This window comes from Felis catus, chromosome B2 (assembly GCF_018350175.1).
Source record: "Felis catus isolate Fca126 chromosome B2, F.catus_Fca126_mat1.0, whole genome shotgun sequence".
Lineage (NCBI taxonomy): Eukaryota > Metazoa > Chordata > Mammalia > Carnivora > Felidae > Felis > Felis catus.
The window spans coordinates 58,895,621-58,916,807 of record NC_058372.1 but is presented as its reverse complement, the minus strand read 5'-3'; the positions used below and the strand labels follow the sequence as shown (position 1 = coordinate 58,916,807).

The 21,187-nt window shown below is 34.9% G+C and overlaps 1 protein-coding gene across 3 annotated transcripts in view; it reads left to right on the top strand.

Annotated features, from left to right (window-relative positions):
- LOC101082908 (protein eyes shut homolog) overlaps positions 1 to 21,187 on the top strand; it is a 906,892-nt gene that overhangs the window by 339,196 nt on the left and 546,509 nt on the right. For all 3 annotated transcript variants that reach the window (XM_045057713.1, XM_045057712.1, XM_045057714.1), the window contains exons 6-7: positions 8,521 to 8,714; positions 9,937 to 10,067. In XM_045057713.1, the coding sequence (XP_044913648.1) occupies positions 8,521 to 8,714; positions 9,937 to 10,067 (325 nt within the window). The remainder of the gene's footprint in view (positions 1 to 8,520; positions 8,715 to 9,936; positions 10,068 to 21,187) is intronic.

The following is a 21,187-nucleotide window of genomic DNA, read 5'->3' as shown; positions in this document are numbered from 1 at the left end:
GCTTGTGATTTCGAGCCCTGCATTGAGCTCTGTGCTGACAGCTCAGGGCCTTGAACCTCTTAAAATTCTGTGTCTTTCTCTCTCTCTCTGCCCCTCCCCTGCTCACACTCCGTCTTTTTCTGTCTCTCAAAAATAAATAAACATTAAAAAAAATTTTTAAAAAACTCTGAAGAATCTGAACTCTTGATGTTAACTTTAAATTATTTCCTTTCTCTATGATAACATTTTTTGAGCTATTTAAGTGCTTATTTTTAAATTCAGGTTCCTGAATTGTTCCTGCCAAATAGGCTATGTTTTTTTTTAGATATATTATATTATGCTCCCCTAAAGTTTTTGCATGATTTACTTGTGCTTTATGTAGCTGCTCATATAAAACATAACAAAACAGAATGTAGCTTTGTATGCAAATTCAGCTTGCAGTGAACATGTGCCTTAGCATTTTTTTTTAATTTTTTTTTCCAACGTTTATTTATTTTTGGGACAGAGAGAGACAGAGCATGAACGGGGGAGGGGCAGAGAGAGAGGGAGACACAGAATCATAAACAGGCTCCAGGCTCTGAGCCAGTGCCTTAGCATTTTAATAAGTGTAAAATGTAAAGGTATGTCACCTACCTATGCATTTACCCTTCAATAATTGTTTTTACATTGAACAAAGTTTTTTTTATGCCCTGTATTTTGATATAATGTGGTTTATTTTCACATAGTGACTTACATAAACACTTTAATAAAATGAAGAAATAGAAACAACCCATATTCTAAGCCACACCAAATCCATACCCATAAATAACCATACTTCACTTTCATTCTTCATATTGGTCCCTAATATTTCCCATACATACATTCTCACATTTGTGTTTGCAAATATTCCCTAGTACATCTATTTTATGTATTTTTTGCCAAAACCAGTAAATAGCAACTGAAAGATTCTACTAATTTTGTTATTTTCTTTAAAAAAATTAATGTTTGTTTATTTTTGAGAGAGAGGGAGAGACAGAGCACAAACAGGGGTGGGCAGAGAGAGAGGGAGACACAGAATCCGATGCAGGCTCCAGGCTCTGAACTCTCAGCACAGAGCCCGATGCAGGGCTCGAACCCACAAACCATGAAATCATGACCTGAGCCGAAGTCAGATGCTTAACTGACTGAGTCACCAAGTACCCCTAATTTTGTTATTTTCCAACCTCCTCTGTTATAGCTGTTGAATAAGTATGCATTCAAGTTCCTTTTAAGCTATATTAGGTGATATCTTATAATGGGGATTGTTATATTTTCAGCCTTTCACATTTCTTCACTGGTCTCCACTCATAAATTAAAATTTATACCAGAAATTTTAAGTTATTGTTGTGGCAGAACCCAATTTGGTAAAATGTTTTGTAATGGTCATATTAGGCTGAGTTATGTTGAATTAGCTAATACACCTTATATCAATGTTTTTCTTATTCACATGAAGGCCATTGAATGTCTGGTGCCTCTGCAGGGCAGACCTTTTCCAAGTAGCAACTCAGAAATCCAGATATACCATTAGAACATGTGACTTTCACGTGGCGAGTGCAAGAAAAGTGAGAGATGGAAGAATATATATTAGTACTCAAAGACTTTGACTTGGTCTAGACACCCAGAATTTTTAAAAAGGAAACATTGGCTAGAACATATATGGGTGTCTATGAAGTTCAGGTAGTCTTCTGCATAACTGGAAGCTTTACTGTCTCTGCCACAGTGTTCCAAAAACCAATATGGTTGTCACCGTGAGATATCAGTTTACCTGGTTGCTGGCTCCTTTACTATTTGGTGGATCATTTCAGGCCACTATGATTCTTTGCCACTAACCCATGCTACTTTGTATCAAGTTTGTACAAAATCTCTTTTTAATATCCTATAACAATGCTAAATCCACACTATCACTGCACAATATGGCATTATTAAGAGGATAATAAAAAGGAGTTAAGTCAGGAAATTTTTACTTAGACATTAGATAAGTTGACCTCTGAATTCACATCATGGAGAACATTTAGACTAGCTAATACAAAGACCCAGTTGACCCTGAGGTTAGGACCTAGTGTTAGTGAACCACTTATATTCCTCCTCAACGAGAGTGCCCTAATATATCTCCTTTATTAGAATCCTAGGACTTAAGTTTCTGAGGCCAAGAGAAGAACCTCTTTTCATCCTTATGAATCTTCAATTCTCTTTAGCAGTGCTAATCTTCTGTGATGAATGACAATTCCAACATCCATTCTTTTCTGAGAAATCATCTCCCTTACTCATGATCTACTTTGCACAAAACTTCCATTAAGCCCAGTATATCAGGTCACACTAAAGAGTAAATTTCTCTTAATCTTGCCATTCTTTCTTGAATAATACTACATGTCAAGCTTCATAAACACAATTCAATTAATGTTTAGGAAATCACAGTTTGGTCTGCAATTTTAATATCTTGGAAGAAACCACATATCCATTAATAGAACAATAACAATGATAGAGTAACTACAATCACACATAATTTATTATTCTTTATAAATGTTTTTTAATTACCCATGCAATATATTTCTTATATTCTTAACAAACTACTTTCTATATGCTATGTCATATGCTATGGCATTATTACAAAACTAAACTCTAGAGTTTTGATAACAATTTTATAGAAGAAAACATTTAGAATATAATGACTGAAGGAGACCTCTTAGACATGGTGCTAAAATCGCAATCCATCAAAAAAGTATAAATAAATAAACTGGAATTCACCAAAATTATTTTTTATCTAGAAATTCCCTGTTAAAAGGATGAAAACATATGTAAAAGATTGGAAAACTGCATAAATGACGAAAGAGTTATATTTAGATTAAATAATTTTGTTTGTAGAAGAAGCCAAGTAAATAATTATTTTTGTGTCTTTTTTATATTCCACATATAATGTTGGACAACTTAATGTTGTAGTAGAGTTTCACTGTTAGATTAATGGTAAAAATCAATTGGTATTTGAATCTTCTACCTTTTTTTTTTGAACTAATCTAGTGTGGTGAAAGAGCATAGAATTATAATAGGATTAGGTGGAATGCACAAAATTTTTTTATTAATTTGTCATTAATTAACTAATTATGTGTGCAAAGTTGCTTAACCCCTAGAAAAATTAGTTTAACTTAAAAGAAAATTAAAATCTACACTGGATAATTACGACCCTTTATAAATCCAAAATTTGTTTTAAGGGATTTATTAAAAAAAATGCACATATATGTGCAATGGAAATACCAAGAATTACAATCATATAATGTAGTAATCATTCATAAAATATCCTACCGTGATGCTAACATCTATGTCTTAAACATAATTAAATATTATTCCCTATTTTTAGTTATGGAGTAGAATAATATGATGTTAATATATAACAACATTGAGAAATACACATTCACTTCTTTTTTTGATCAAAATAATTATTCATGTACTGATTTCCTGAAATTAGAGGTTGCTTTATTTTATTTATTTATTTATTTATTTATTTATTTATTTTTATTTATTTTTTTTTTATTTTTTTAATATATGAAATTTATTGTCAAATTGGTTTCCATACAACACCCAGTGCTCATCCCAAAATGTGCCCTCCTCAATACCCATCACCCACCCTCCCCTCCCTCCCTCCCTCCCTCCCCCATCAACCCTCAGTTTGTTCTCAGTTTTTAACAGTCTCTTATGCTTTGGCTCTCTCCCACTCTAACCTCTTTTTTTTTTTTTTTCTTCCCCTCCCCCATGGGTTTCTGTTGAGTTTCTCAGGATCCACATGAGAGTGAAAACATATGGTATCTGTCTTTCTATGTATGGCTTATTTCACTTAGCATCACACTCTCCAGTGCCATCCACGTTGCTACAAAAGGCCATATTTCATTTTTTCTCATTGCCACGTCGTATTCCATTGTGTATATAAACCACAATTTCTTTATCCATTCATCAGTTGATGGACATTTAGGCTCTTTCCATAATTTGGCTATTGTTGAGAGTGCTGCTATGAACATTGGGGTACAAGTGGCCCTATGCATCAGTACTCCTGTATCCCTTGGATAAATTCCTAGCAGTGCTATTGCTGGGTCATAGGGTAGGTCTATTTTTAATTTTCTGAGGAACCTCCACACTGCTTTCCAGAGCGGCTGCACCAATTTGCATTCCCACCAACAGTGCAAGAGGGTTCCCGTTTCTCCACATCCTCTCCAGCATCTATAGTCTCCTGATTTGTTCATTTTGGCCACTCTGACTGGCGTGAGGTGATACCTGAGTGTGGTTTTGATTTGTATTTCCCTGATAAGGAGCGACGCTGAACATCTTTTCATGTGCCTGTTGGCCATCCGGATGTCTTCTTTAGAGAAGTGTCTATTCATGTTTTCTGCCCATTTCTTCACTGGGTTATTTGTTTTTCGGGTGTGGAGTTTGGTAAGCTCTTTATAGATTTTGGATACTAGCCCTTTGTCCGATATGTCATTTGCGAATATCTTTTCCCATTCCGTTGGTGGCCTTTTAGTTTTGTTGGTTGTTTCCTTTGCTGTGCAGAAGCTTTTTATCTTCATAAGGTCCCAGTAATTCACTTTTGCTTTTAATTCCCTTGCCTTTGGGGATGTGTCAAATAAGAAATTGCTACGGCTGAGGTCAGAGAGGTCTTTCCCTGCTTTCTCCTCTAAGGTTTTGATGGTTTCCTGTCTCACATTCAGGTCCTTTATCCATTTTGAGTTTATTTTTGTGAATGGTGTGAGAAAGTGGTCTAGTTTCAACCTTCTGCATGTTGCTGTCCAGTTCTCCCAGCACCATTTGTTAAAGAGACTGTCTTTTTTCCATTGGATGTTCTTTCCTGCTTTGTCAAAGATGAGTTGGCCATACATTTGTGGGTCTAGTTCTGGGGTTTCTATTCTATTCCATTGGTCTATGTGTCTGTTTTTGTGCCAATACCATGCTGTCTTGATGATGACAGCTTTGTAGTAGAGGCTAAAGTCTGGGATTGTGATGCCTCCTGCTTTGGTCTTCTTCTTCAAAATTGCTTTGGCTATTCGGGGCCTTTTGTGGTTCCATATGAATTTTAGGATTGCTTGTTCTAGTTTCGAGAAGAATGCTGCTGCAATTTTGATTGGGATTGCATTGAATGTGTAGATAGCTTTGGGTAGTATTGACATTTTGACAATATTTATTCTTCCAATCCATGAGCAGGGAATGTCTTTCCATTTCTTTAAATCTTCATCAATTACCTTCATAAGCTTTCTATAGTTTTCAGCATACAGATCTTTTACATCTTTCGTTAGATTTATTCCTAGGTATTTTATGCTTCTTGGTGCAATTGTGAATGGGATCAGTTTCTTTATTTGTCTTTCTGTTGCTTCATTGTTGGTGTATAAGAATGCAACTGATTTCTGTACATTGATTTTGTATCCTGCAACTTTGCTGAATTCATGTATCAGTTCTAGCAGACTTCTGGTGGAGTCTATCGGATTTTCCGTGTATAATATCATGTCATCTGCAAAAAGCGAAAGCTTGACTTCATCTTTGCCAATTTTGATGCCTTTGATTTCCTTTTGTTGTCTGATTGCTGATGCTAGCACTTCCAGGACTATGTTAAACAACAGCGGTGAGAGTGGGCATCCCTGTCGTGTTCCTGATCTCAGGGAAAAAGCTCTCAGATTTTCCCTGTTGAGGATGTATTTATTTATTTTTAATGTTTATTTTTGAGACAGAGACAAAGCATAAACGGGGTAGGGTCAGAGAGAGAGGGAGACACAGAATCTGAAGCAGGCTCCAGGCTCTGAGCACAGGCTTTGAGCCTCAGCCCAGAGCCTGATGCGGGGCTTGAACTCACAGACCATGAGATCATGACCTGAGCTGAAGTCGGATGCTTAACCGAATGAACCACCCAGGCACCCCGAGGTTGCTTTATTTTAATATAATAATGTCAGTGGTGTGGTCATTCAACATTTTATACTGCCTTTATGTTGTTGTTTTTAAAATTTAACACACAATCCAAACCTCAAATGAATTAACAGCGTATCATCTAAGTGGGTTTTTTTATCTTGTATACTGTTGCTAATTTTTCATACCAAATGCTTCTTGATATTCCTTTTCACAAAACAATAAATGGGTTTGATGTAAAGATTTTATTTCTAATGAAAATGTTACATACTTGTTAGCTTTGACATATACAGAGAATTGGTTAACAAAGTTTATGAACTTGGAATGCAAATACTTTTTTAAAACGTTCTGTAGATAATTTCTGGAGGTCAATTTGCCTTTTTTAGCAGAAAGTCAGATATTTTCCCATTCATCTCTAACATGTGTGGATTGCCCAAAGCCCTGTTGAAGCGAACAAGAATGAAAGAGTAAGTTATGTTATTGAAATCTAGGAATTAACAAATAAGGCAAGAATTGTCAGGCCACTACTGCAGTTACTTTTTATTGCCACAATGATGTGCCTAATGAAAACCTATTGAATACAATCTCACAAAACCTTCTCAACTCTGCAGTAAAACACCTAGTGATCCAAGTCTTACAAAAACTACAGCGGAACTCTGAGGCTTGGCCCTTAATAGCATCACTTTATTAATTCTATTCACATGATTTTATCAGTGTGGGGACAAGAGGGAGGCAAGTGACTTGCCCAGGGCACAGACTTCAAGGAGGCACTCATTCTGTCATTGCATCAAGTACCAAACACGCACTTGCTCACCTCTGGTGCTGGTAGACAATATATAAACAAATGAAGATACCCATAAAATAAGTTTCAATAAATTTGAGAATTAACATGCATAATTTTATGAATTTTAAATTCATAGATTTAAATTCAGAATTTAAAATCCATAGAAACAAAAATTAGATTAGTGGGTGCAAAGACATTGAGGAAAGGGCACCTGAAGGTTATGAATAGTCATAGGTTTTTTTTGGGGGGTGATGGAAATATTCTGGAATTATATAGTGGTGATGGTTGCACAACATTAGAAATAAATTTTTAAAACCCTCTGATTTGTACTCATTAAAATAACTTAAGTGGGGAAAAATAAAATTCAGGCAATATATGCTTACCAATCTTAACAGAATTAACTTAGAAATCAGCAACAGAAACTGTTGGGAAATTTGCAAATATTTGGATATTGAACAAATTTCTAAAGTAACCTAGTCAAAAAAGAAATTACACATGCACACACACACACTATCAAAATTTATTAAACATAGCTAAAACAATGCTGATAGGGAAATTTATAGTTCTAAATTTCTACGTTAAAAAAGAAAAATATCTCAAATCAATATTCTCAGTTTCTACCTTAAAAAAAAAACAGAAAAAGAAGACAAACTGGACCAGAAGCACACAAAAGAAAGGGAACAGTAAGATTAGAGCAAAAATCACTAAAACATGAGAGAAAAATCAGTGAAACTAAACACTGATATTTGTGAAAAACAAAATGAATATATCTTCAGTTGGAGTGAATAAGAAAAAAATAAGAGAAAACACAAATCAATAAAATCAAGTGTTTGAATTGAGGACATTATTAATGACATTCGAAATAAAAAAATTATAAAGAAACACTATGAACACCATAATACCAACGAATTAGACTACTTAACATAAATAGACAAATTCTAGAGAGACACATTACTAAAATTGTATCAAGAAGAAATAGAAAACCTATATAGACCTAGCAAATACAGAAAGGGTTAATAGTAGTCCTTACAAACTTTCACACACAAAAAAGTTACACATATATTTACCATATACCTCAGGAAGAAATTTGTTTAGGAGATGTGAAAATACATATCCACCCAAATACTTGTGCCTCAATTCATTATTCATAAAAGTTAGTTGCTAAGAGAGTAGATGTTAAAAGTTCTCATTACAAGAAGATTTTGTAACTCTATGGGTAATGATGAATGTTAATTAGACTTAAGTGGTGATCATCTCGCAATACTTACATATATTGAATCATGTTGTAAACTTAAAACTAATATAATTTTATATGTCTATTATATCTCAATAAATGTTAAAAAGTGGAAACAACCCAAATGTTTACCAACTGATGAATGAATAAACAAAAGGTATATATTGTAAATTATATTTATCTATAGAAAGTAACAAAATATTGGTACATGATATAACATTACAAATCCTCAAAAACTTTATCCCAAGCAAAAGAGGTCAATCATAAGAGACAACATATTGTACCATTTCATTTATTTGAAATGCACTGAAAAGCAAATCTATAGAGACAGAAAGATTAAGGGTTGTCTGTGGCTGGAGTTGGGATCAAAGAGTAATAATAAAATAACTCTTATTTGGGTAATCAAAATACGCTAAAACTGGATTGTGCTGATGGTCAAGTATCTCTACACATTTGCAAAAGTTATTTTGCAATGTGTAAATTATCTGCAATGGGTATGTTTTATGACACATAAATTATGCCATGATACATCTTTTTTTTTATAATGAACTCTGAGAACATTCTTTATAATGAGTTTTGCTACATTTTATGCTCATATTTTCTTTGTGTGTCTGTGTGATCTTTTAAGGTCCATACTGTGAGAAGTCAATGAAATGTTATATTTCTCAGTCTTGTTGGAAAGGAGAAATTTGCCAAAACAAAAGCTCTGCTTACATTTGTGAATACCCAGAAGGATTTTTCAATCAAAACCATGAAACTGATGTTCGTGAGTGTCCATCAATACCATGTCAGAATGGTACTAACTGTGTTCATATTGCAAATGTAAGTCTAAATTTAGCAAGAGAGTGATATAGATGATAGATAGATAGATATACAGATAGGTAGGTATAGATATATCGTATATATATATATATATATATATATAATATAATGGTAAATATATAATAAATATAATGGTATATATATATATATGTATATATTTACAAAAGTATAAATATAATTAAAGTTGCATTAACATATTATAAATTTCAAACTCGGGAATATCAGAAAAGATACTTCATTTGTTGATTTATATTTTTTTCCTATTTTAAGTAAAAAATGAACAAACAAACAATAAAACATTTAAAACCAATCTTTAGGGCACCTGGGTGGCTCAGTGGCTTAAAGAGTCCGACTCTTGATTTTGGTTCAGGTCATGATCTTACAGTGGTGAGATCCAGCCCCATTTGCACTCAGCGCTGAGCATTGAGCCTGCTTAAGATTGTCTTCTCTCTCCCTTTGCCCTTCTCCCCACTCACGCTCTCTCACTCTCTCTCTTAAATTAAGTAAGTAAACATTTTTTAAAAATGTAATGTAATGTAATAATGTAATTTTGTAAACATGTCATTTTTTGTTATTCCTTTTTAATATTTTGTATATTTGATATTTTTATATTTTAACATTTTGATAAATAAGACTAAGAAATAATGTAGTAATTTCCACAACTCACTTTTTATATTTATAAGATCCATATTTGAATTTATATTATGATTTCATATTAATATCTTCAAGGCATCCTAACTCACATGTCTGGTGTGTCACATGACAGCTACTGGCTGTCAACTGGGCCCTCTACTGGAGCTATCAATCCAGAACCCTAAATGTAACTTCTCTGTAAGGCCTAGGTTTCCTCACAGCTGTGAGCATTCCTCACAGCTCTGGGTGCCAAGAGCAAGCATCCTAAGATAATTAGACCGACATTATCTGGCCTTTTAAACATAGCCTTGAAAATGAAAGAGCATCACAGCTTGCTTACCTACAAGGAGGAGAAAGTGATAGTTTCTAATTCTCAGTTTAAGGAATGTTACATTCAAGTGGTAGGAAAAGTGTATGAGATGGGATACACTGTTGTGACGTTTTAGAAAATATAATCTTTCATGTTGTTCCACAGAGAACTTCTATATGCTTATGAAAATAGCTTCTATGTCTCTCCAGATAAGAATCATTTCATTTTCTTTGAAATATCCAAAAACTTTTATAAAAAATACTTTCTGATCTTTCCTAGGACACCATGTACATCTGTTCACCAATATTTACAGGCAAGCTTTGTAAGAGACAACTTCAAACACCACAGGAGTCATTTCCTTGCAAGGATAATACCACATGTACAAAATTTGAGAAAGATTATCATTGCAGGTATGATTAATTACGTTCTTATTTTTTGAACAAAATATATGGGTTTTAAAGCCATGTGAACAAAAATAAAACAATGTTCTATTTTAAGCTTAAATTTTATTTAATGGCATATAATATTCTTTTTCAAGTAGAAGTAGAAACATTTTAATTGGGGTTTTATGAATTGTTTGTTTTAAATACATACTTAAGATATTCTCAGGCATAATTTGGTCAACAGTTATAAAACATATATTTGTTTTATAACAGATATTTAGAATAACTGAATAGTACTTGAAGGTGTATAAAAATAAAAAAAAAGAGATAACTACAAGTATATAGTAGATATACACAGACAGTGTTGTTATTATATTTTAGAAGTATAGAGTAAACCATCTCTCCCTTTAATTTGCAGACCTCTGCTGATAGTTTTTAGTTAGGGTCTTTAGGCAGGATTTGGGGAAATAGTGCTTTATTTAAATAAGAATTTGCTAAAAATTACCCATTTGTAAATGACAGAAGTGACCTAGTTATCCGGGCTTAGAATTTTAGTCCATTTCAAATAGCTTTATGGATACTTTCTCACACCATTAGGAAGTACAATTTGTACTCTTCACACTTGCTTGACTTTTATCTGGCTGCTTAAAGTAAGTTCTGTTGGGCATTACCGAAGGGCAATAAACAGCCTCAAAATTTTAGAATATTCATAAAAGCAGAAAATTATAAGCTATGATACGGGAAAGCCTTAAACACACTGAAAGAATACAATATGCATACACATTACAGATGTACAAAGGACAGAATTTTCATCAATTTCAAAAGGAATCTAAATGCAAAGTTGAAAAAACATACTAAGCTTTTAAAATGTGACATTTTCAAAAGAAAGTGAAGAGAAGCTTCTTCATTATATCCATATCTTAGAAGATCTAACCAGTCCACACAAATTTGTATATGCATTCAATCATATATTAATTTATCAATAAATTCAATTTTTATTCTTTTAAAAATATTGACTTTTTAATTTATAATTTCTAGCTCTGAGCCTTATAGTGCAAGTATATTTGTAAAGATACTTAGAAAAATGATCATTTAAAAGAATGGGTAGTGTTTTATAAATATTGGTAAATATACACTCACATATATAATATTGATTTCATTTTTTATTAGGTATGATGATATTATTGGCCCTTATTTTTAGCATTATTGTGGTTGTGTAGAAGGCTTTGTCTTAAATTTCATCAACAGGAAAGCTAGATAGCATTGTTGCCAACTCTCGATTGTTCTATTATTAATTAATTGACTTAATTTTAAAATGATGGAGTTTGGTCTTGAATGCTTTGTTAAACATGTGCTAGATAGGATGAACACTGTAGAAATTCGAGTTAGGTTTCCCTGAGATGTATGAAACATGTCACATGGGTAGGCTAGTTGTAACAACTTTGAAGCAAACTTACTCATGAAATTAATGTGAGCCCCACGATATGTGTTCTCGTTGTTGAAATTACCACATTCTTCAAGAATTGGCAAAAATTGTGCTTATCTCCAATCTACTTAAATAAAAACATGGTCCCCTTCTTTGGTTAAATAAGACTCTTTATTAATGGAAGGTAAACTATAAGGAAAGTGAAGAGGAGTGTAAAAACAGAACTGCTTCAACAAGACACAAATAACAAGTCTAATTTGAATGATGAGTGAAAACCTACGCCTCAGAAATAAGTAGTGTGATACAGATGTGGAACACAAGACCTGAATTTCCAGTACCCAGATTCCCACACCCTAAACTCACACTGATAGTCAAACACATTTCTACCTCTGACTCAAAGAAACAATAAAGACATAATCAATATAAATTAATAACGCATGAAGTTGAAACAATGACAAAAAATAGTCTTGGAGCCTTTTTTTCTTGTCTCAAAGGAGATTAAGGAAATGATTGAAAATAATAAGAAAACTGAAAGCGCTGCAACTAAAATACCTTTAAATAAAAAAAAAACAATGTATCCATGCATAGCTATCTTAAAAGGTATTTTTTCCCCTAGATTAATGATTTTCACACTTTGGCTGTAACACATTTTAGCTGCATTAGAATCTCCTAAAGGGCTCTTTAAAACACAGACAGCTATTTCCCACCCCTAGAGTTTCTAATTCAATAAATCTGGGATGGGGAATGCAAATGTGCATTTTTAACAAATTCTCAAGTGATGCTGCAACTGCTGTTCTGGAGACCATACTTTAAGAATTACTGGTTAAGAGGAGCTGAGCTCAGACAGCATTACTGCTGAAAACCCTCCTTATTTCTTTCCCTCCTACATCCATACACCTCAACCCAAGCGTTTCCTCTGTATTCTGAATTTGGGAGAAAAAAAATGTGGGGTTAGGAAGGAGTGAAATGAAGTGAGGAGAATAGAATACTGATGATGGTATCAGTTTCTCTGTTTAAGCATATGGACTAGATCTGAATTCCTATGATTAGATGAGAGAGGAACTGAAACAAAATGACCCCCTTGAGAAAGAGAGTAAACCGTTAGTTATAAGAATTTATTTGGTATCTAGTGACCACAAGCAACACGGTGTCAGAAAGGAGTCAATTTTTACTTGTGTCTATAAACTACCATTTCTTTCAACACCTAGACTATTGAAACCTTTAGATGTCTATGAACTTGGTATAAAAAAGTCACTTTTAAGAGCAATAACTAGCAGTAGTGAAGCATCATAAATAGCATTGCTGGGAGCAAGTGGCGTACAAGTGGACCCTAGTGGAAAATGGAAAATGGATAATTGATGCCTTAGAGTAATCAGACAGGTAGAATTTTGGTGATTTTCTGACATGACTGAGGAATATTTTAGCCAGGGAATCAATACATTGGTTAAAATTTTTTAAATAAAGTGCAGTTTGGGAGATACAGTGATTGCTGAAAATGAAAGAAATTATTTAGAAGAATGCTTTAAAAGGTTGTCTGAATATTCAAAGGAAACCAGCTGTGGTTCACTCAGAATAATCCAGAAGAGTTGAATGAAAAGAATAAAGGATTTGAGAAGGGCTAAAGGAAAACAGCAACGTGTGATTGATCATCCCGAATTTAGGAACAGTGTGGAGCTGTTTCCCTTCCACACTGCTGAAAGGAAAGCTAAGAATGCAGTTAATAGAAACCAGGGAGAGAACTGTAGCTGTAGTATAGAACATTCTGACATGAACTATGAACTTATGTAAACACAGTTACTGACAACCTACAGTCTGTCAGTGTGGGAGTAGAGGAAATGAATAGCTGACCTTATTCTCCTCTCACCTCTGACTTTCTGCTAGTATAGCACATTAGTAGGACCTGGCAGAAGTCACAGGTCAGCATTCTGAAATACAGTAGAGGATGGATGAGGATGAAAAGAAAGCATCTTGGAAGAAACTGTCCAGTACTGTCCAAAGCGATGTACAAGAGGTTAAGATAATGAATTGCAAGTTGTAAGACATTACAGAGGATTATGCTGAGGGAAATAGGAGAGATAGGTGTCTTTGGAGGGGGTGAAAAAAGGATCAGATCTCAGAGACTATGATAGGTTGGATGTCTCCCTATCTGTGGCTCCTGAGAAGCAGATCCTTGATATATCCTCTAAGAGGAAGCAGAGACTCTTAATGTAATTACACTATGATGATGTAAGAAGGCTGCACACTGAGTTTTCATGGCTCTCAAATACACAAAGACCCAGAAGCTACACAAGGGTTTGACCAGAAGAGTGGTATAACCTTTAGAGTCAGCACTGGCTAGACAATGAGGTCATCCATAGTGAATGTTTTGGTAAGGAGATCTTTTCCCATTTCCAGCTTTAGGACGTGACACAGAAATGGGAGACCAGAAACCAGAGAATTTTCTCTACCATCATTGCTCTCTGTTTACAAAGGTGAAAGAAGTGGGATTTTTTAACCCTTTTTTTGTTTGTTTAGACACAGGAAAGCAAACTTGTTTTAAAGTAAATTTGACACTTTTTTGCACTTTGATACCTTAAATAACCATTTGGCAGAAAGTCTACAAAACAGAATCTCCTGCTGGAGATTTTAAAAGAATGTAAAACGTCAAACTCTATAGTGACATCAAAAAACTGTCTTGAACAGTGTAGCTGAGCTACTGGATGCCATCTGACAGCCATCAGGAAATCCAGCAAGTGGACACAGCCAAAATATACATAAGTGTAAGGCTGAGAGGATTTTTAAAAAGCCAAAATCAGTCTCACTGTGCATAAAGTCAAGACTACTTACAAATTATTTGATTACATGGACCAGTAAATCTGGTATCAGTTTAATGTATTTGAATTGGGATTTTGTTATTTATAACAAAATTTTTAAAGCAGTACATTGGTAGTCTATGTAAACCAAATTTAATTGAATCACATATTTTAAATATGTGATTTTAAATCACATATTTTAAATCCTTTGTAGTATTCATCGTCCTATTTTTCACCTTATTATTATCTTCTGAAAGATGACAAAATGTTCCTACAATATGGTTGACTACTTCATAGACTATAATTTTGAATTGCTATGAAAGTCTTATTCTCCTGTGCCATACTCAAGGGAATAACTGTGTTATAATCATTTTTGTATCTTTGGAACCTTTTACTATGTAACACATAGAATATTTTCTAAAAAGCTTATTTAATTCATTATTTAATTTGTTTATAATAAATGTTTTGTATTTCACTGAGATGGAAAGTCTTACCTCTAGATGTGAAATGAAATGACTCATTCATTCATTAATTTCATAACTATTTATTTAGTACCTCCTTTTCCTTAAACTTTCTTATTGTAATAGAAGCTTTTCTGCAGCAGTAGGAAAAAAGAAAGGAAAAACGGGCAAAATGCCCTTATCTTAATAAACTTATATTCTAGGAGGGAGATACTGTTTTAAAGAATCACTCTGACTCCCTTTTATAGAATAGACTATGGCTGTATGATCCCAAGGGAAGAAGCAGGGAGAACAGCTAGGATGCTACTGTGATAATACAGCCTAGAGATAGTGATGACTGGGACTGCTACTAAGGTGACATGTGATGATGGCAATTAGCGATCACATGTGGAATATATTTCCTTTTTTTAATGTTTAGTTTAATTTTGAGAAAGAGAGAGAGAGAGAGGCAGACAGAGTGTGAGTGAGAAGGGGCAGAGAGAGAGAGGGAGACACAGAATCTGAAGCAGGCTCCGGGCTCAGAGCTGTCAGCACAGATCCCAATGTGGGGCTCAAACTCACCAACCAAGAGATCATGACCTAAGCAAAAATGGGCGCTTAACAGACTGAGCCACCCAGGCGCCCCTGGAATATATTTCTAAAGAAGATTCAGTGTTTTTCTGAAGGACTGGCTAAAAAAGAGGTCATGGGTTACTCTAAGGTTATTCACTCCATTGAAAGATTAGAAATAGAATTTTCTAAAATGGGGATATTTGGAAGAAGAGAAGTATGGTTGAGAGGCATAGAAATCAGAATATCAGTGTGGCACATATTAGCTGAGACACATAATAGAGTCGAGTGAAGATATTTAAGGTAAGCTTTCAGGTATGCTTGTTGCTATTTTAAAGGAGGTGTCTGGGTGACATATATACATTTGAAAGCTAGTCATATACATATGGCATTTAAAACCAGGAAACCTTGGCACCTGGGTAACTCAGTCAGTTAGGCATTCAACTTCGGCTCAGGCCATGATCTGACAGTTTCATGAGCTGGAGCCATGTGTCCGACTCTGTGCACAGAGTGCACGGAGCCTGCTTGGGATTCTCTCTGTCTCTCTCTCTCTCTCTCTCTCTCTCTCTCTCTGTCTCTCTCTCTCTGACCCTCCCCTGCTCACATGCTGTCTCTTTCAAAATAAATTTTAAAAAACTAATAAAAAAAACAAGAAACAAATTAAATTAGTTTACAGTGAATCTTGATAGGGAAGTGAGAGGTTTGCAGACTGAGACCATGGACCCAGGAGAGTTTAAGGAATGGAATATGAAGCTGAAAAGTAGCGGTCAGTGAATTGAGGTGAAAAAAATGCAGAGGGTCATTACAGAAACTATAAAATATTTTAAGAATATTAAGACAGTTCCAGACTTTTCAAAGAATGTGGTTAGATCTAGTTAGAGGTAAGTGAAAATTGTTCTATGCAATTGGCAATTGGAGATAATGTATTGTTTTCTGAAAAGAACAATTTGACAAAATTATGGGAAAAATTTGCTCCCTATATGGGACAAAAAGAAAGAGAGAGAGAGAAAGAGAAAGAAAGAAAGAAAGAAAGAAAGAAAGAAAGAAAGAAAGAAGAAAAGAAAAAGAAAGAAAGAGAAAGAAAGAAAGAAAGAGAGAGAGAGAGAGAGAGAGAGAGAGAGAAAGAGAGAGAGAGAGAGAGAGAGAGAGAGAGAGAGAGAGAGAGAGAGAAAGAAAGAAAAGAAAGAAAGAAAGAAAGAAAAGAAAGAAAGGAAGGAAGGAAGGAAGGAAGGAAGGAAGGAAGGAAGGAAGGAAGGATGGAAGGAAGGAAGGAAGGAAGGAAAGAAGGAAAGAAAGAAAGAAAGAAAGAAAGAAAGAAAGAAAGAAAGAAAGAAAGAAAGAAAGGGGCGCCTGGGGGACTCAGTCGGTTAAGCGTCCGACTTAGCTCAGGTCACGATCTCACGTTCGGTGAGTTCGAGCCCCGCGTCAGGCTCTGGGCTGATGGCTCAGAGCCTGGAGCCTGCTTCCAGTTCTGTGTCTCCCTCTCTCTCTGCCCCTCCCCCGTTCATGCTCTGTCTCTCTCTGTCTCAAAAATAAATAAACATTAAAAAAAATTAAAAAAAAAGAAATGGAAAGAAAAGAAGGAAGGAAGGAAGAAAACAAAAGGAATGGGAAAAAATCTTGATTAGACACAGTTTACAAGTGAATACAATGAAAAAATTAGGCTTTACCTTTAAAGGATAATAGCAATATAAAGTAGTAGAGTGACAGCTGAAGTAAGTTCAAAGCAGGTAATTTTTAAGTATTAGGTGAAATAAGATGGGATATATAGTACACAAGCAAAGGAATTGGCTTAGGACAGAGTATGTTACATCAATTGTGATAGCAGAAAATGTAGAATATTTATGCTTATAGTTCTTTGAATATGTGGTGTGTAATATTTTGGAAACTGTCTTCTGATTAATTCCTCAAGTGAAGTAGGAAGCAAAGGAGAAGAGAAGGTGTAAAATTGTTATATATAATAAGAGGGAAATATAATAACATTATTGATACATAGCAAGAAGGTTCTTCTTGAAATTAGTGAAGATGAATTCATGGTAAAGTATAACATCCTCAAACTACATGTTGTTATTCATATGCCCACATGGAATAGCCTGGATGTTGAATTAAACTGAGGTTAAATTTTGACCAGGCAACAATAATGGAGGGAAATGAGGCATATGACTTGAGGGTATATGCAAGAAGTGAGTATGGAAATGGATCATGTGATATAATCCAGGTACAAGTGAAGACATGATGGAGGATAATAGATATTGATGTGTTGGTAGGATCAGTAGATCATGGGGATTAAGAATTGTTGGGGAGATGGGGCGCCTGGGTGGCTCAGTCAGTTGAGTGTCTGACTTGGACTCAGGTCATGATCTCACAGCTCCTGAGTTTGAGCCCTGTGTCGGGCTCTGTGCTCAGCCCTCGGAGCCTGGAGCCTGCTTCAGATTCTGGGCCTCCCTCTCTCTTTGCCCCAACCCATTCGCATTCTGTCTCTCTCTCTCTCAAAAATAAATACACATTAAAAAAAATTTTTTTAAATTGTTGGGGAGAAAAAAGGACTAGGAGTAAGCTAGATAGGGAAATGAGGTTGTGAGTGGAATATGAGATGCTTGAAATTAATATTGGTAATTTAATATTATAGAGGGAAGATAATTATACATGATAGTAGTGTATGGAATACTATAGTGAGAATAGTCTGTGCAGTTAATATGAAGATTGCAATCTTTTTATTGGGGGGGGCAGGGGAGTAGAGCACAAGTGGGAGAGGGGCAGATAGAAGAGGACAGAGGATCTGAAGCTGACTCTGTGCTGACAGGCTGACAGCGGCGAGGCCAATATGAGGCTTAAACTCACAAACTCTGAGATCATGACCTGAGCTAAAGTTGGATGCTTAACTAGCTGTGTCCCCCAGGTGCCCTGCAAAGATTGCAATCTTTGAGTTAAGACAGTACCCTGACCTCCAAAACACTAGGATTTTAAATGTATCAGCTCTGCAGATATTGAAATAACCAAGTAAGACTGGGATTATTTTACAAAAATATATAATGAGACAGGTGTTAAGTATTAAAGAATATAGTGAATGCCCAGAATATAGTGAATGCCCAGGAACAAGAAGATATACCTATAGCATGATTTAATGGCATCATCCTCCACTGAGATTTTTTGAGGAGAAGGCTTGGACACTGATCCTTCTGAAGCCACAAAGAGGAAAAAAGACACCTACCTGACATCCAGCCCCTAAATATGAAGGGAGAGGGAGAAAGAGTAGCCATGACTGAAAAGATTACAGTGAAAATGAAAAATGTGTACAGAGATGATTGGGAGGAAAGAGTCAGATGGTAAGGAAAGGCCTAGGATGCTCTGAGTTCTTGAGGTGTCTGAGGTAAATGGTGACAAAGGGTTAACCATGATGGTCACAAACATAGATCATGGTGGGGTGACAGTGAGTTTTGGCATCAACTAGGGGTGTGAGGTCTTGTCAGAACTCACAGAGCTCAGTGGGCAGCTCTTTAAAGGCAGTGCTAAAGTGGCAGGTCTCTATGGGCACCATTTCATTTATATGAGTGGAAATATCCAAAGCATTGCAGACCACAGCTCCAGTGTGGCTTTCTAGGACTCTTGATCACCTAACTGATGGGGATGCTCAGGTGGTGAAGGGAAGGGCATTGTGGCCTGGAATACAGGATTCTGAATCCTCCTCTATATGCTAGTTTGGGAAGGATTTGTAACATAAGACCACATAAAGGCTTTGAAGACTATATTGAACCATACTTCTAATCACACACACATACATACACACACACACAAACACACACACAGGAAGATACATTTATGTATTTTAATATTTACTGAATGCAATGACTCTAATATTTTCTATATGTAAAGACAATCACATTCTAGACAGTTGAAAATGAGGAAACCTTAAAATGAGGAAATACATGTTAATAAAAGCAGTCAGTATATTTCTCTTACAATTTTTTCTAACCTGAAAGGCAATTGGGTTAAACAAATATTTATTGAGAGTCAACTTGTAAAAGACACCATAAATAGATATTGGAAGAATATATAAATACTATATCTTTAAAATCACAAATTTTGTGATAGGCATATTTTTGCTTTCTAAATTTTATTTTTTCTACTCAAATTCCAAGATTATTCCTGGTATATGAATGGTGTATATAATAATGTTCTATTTTATTCTCTCACCTTTTTTTTTTTTTAGTTTCCCTGTTTCCTACTCACTGGGTTGCAATTACAGCCTGCTTGCCCTGCTTAAGTGTCAATTCAATGTATTAACATATTTTTTTTCCTCAAGTCAGTTTCAGCATTTCATTAGTCTGCGTGACAGCCATGGGTAGAATTAGGGTTTTCAGTTTGTGTCACAAGTAAACCTAATTAAGCATGCAATGTGACTTTGAAAAAGAACATTGTAGACACAGAAATGCATAGGTCAACATACTTCCTTTCAACATATAATAAAATTATATTTTCACATTAATTCTAAAAGATGCTTTTAAAATAGCAATCACACATTTGGATCAGAATTTGTTAATTAATGGAGTACTTCCATTTGGTCATTCAGTAATTCTAAGCTAATAGGAAACCTCAATTTCTTGAAGTTAATTATATCAAAAGCTAGTTGCTGCATTTTTCTTTGCCTGAAATCAATAGCCATATTTATAAGACTAACTTCCTCTTTTGAATAAATCATCCTGAAATTTAACATAGAAAAAGTTTGTTAAGTTTATGATTTCATAATTTCAGATGCTGGTTATAAACTATATTAAAATGGAAAACATCTAGGACATTATTGGCATTTCCTCATCAAGAATAGCTTCTGATACTGTTAATATAATTTTATACTTTCAGGGAAGTTATAATTGGCAGAAGTCATTCTCAAATCTGATCCCCTAAATACCTCATTTTGAGAAGATATGTTCACATCAGTATTACCTTCTTCCCATTAGTCCTGGACTAATTTCCTTGTAAATAATAAATGAAGCGTTATGACTGAAGTTAGTGCATACCTCTATGCATGAAGGTTGACTCAACATTGTGTGACCTCTAAGTCTTCCATGGCATACCTGATCAGATGAATCTTAGTCCCATAATGGTCTGCACAATGTCTAACACTTCTTAGTATCCAATACTCTTTTGCTATGCCTTCTGGATCTCATTTTGTCAGCAGCAAATTCTCTAAAACCCCAATCTCGTTTGTATACTTTCTTCTTCTGACTGAAACCTGAGGGCCTATAATCCCCTTAAGTGGCTACTATACCTCTTCCACAACCTGTGTACCACTGGTAAAGAAATGTATAGATAGCCTTGCCCTTGTTGTCATATTTTTCTTCCTCCTTCTGAAAAGCCTGTCTACTTTTAGCCTAGGACATCAGCTATACTATTCTCTCTCGAACTCATTGTTTCTCCCTCCCACTTTTCAAGTATCTTTTCCTCTCCCTTCCTGTCCATCTTCTACTAAAGGCTTTAGCCTCTGGCTTGCTGTCCTTTTCTCTAGCACTGCTGCCATCTTCCTTGATGACTTTGATATTCACCTTGTAAAGTCACCTATCTTGATTATTTAAATCCTTTGACAATTTTTTTGCAGTAACTTTTTCCTCCTCCTCCTGATCTTGGCAAATTTCCTATGGTCATATATTATAAATTATCATGACCTGTAATTGCATGCCTACAACACCTTGATTTAAGTTGCTACTCTCTGATCACCAATGCATGTATTTCAAGTTCACTCATTCATGTACTTTAACACCGAAATTATGTAATGTTTTTCTACAACCAGTATGCACCTCTAATTATTTGACTGCAATTGCTTTCCTCTGCCATCACCCTTGGACTTAGTCTTTGTTTTACTTTTTAAAATCATACCCATACTTCCACTCTTAAACTCATTTTCTCTCTTTTTCTGTGTTATAA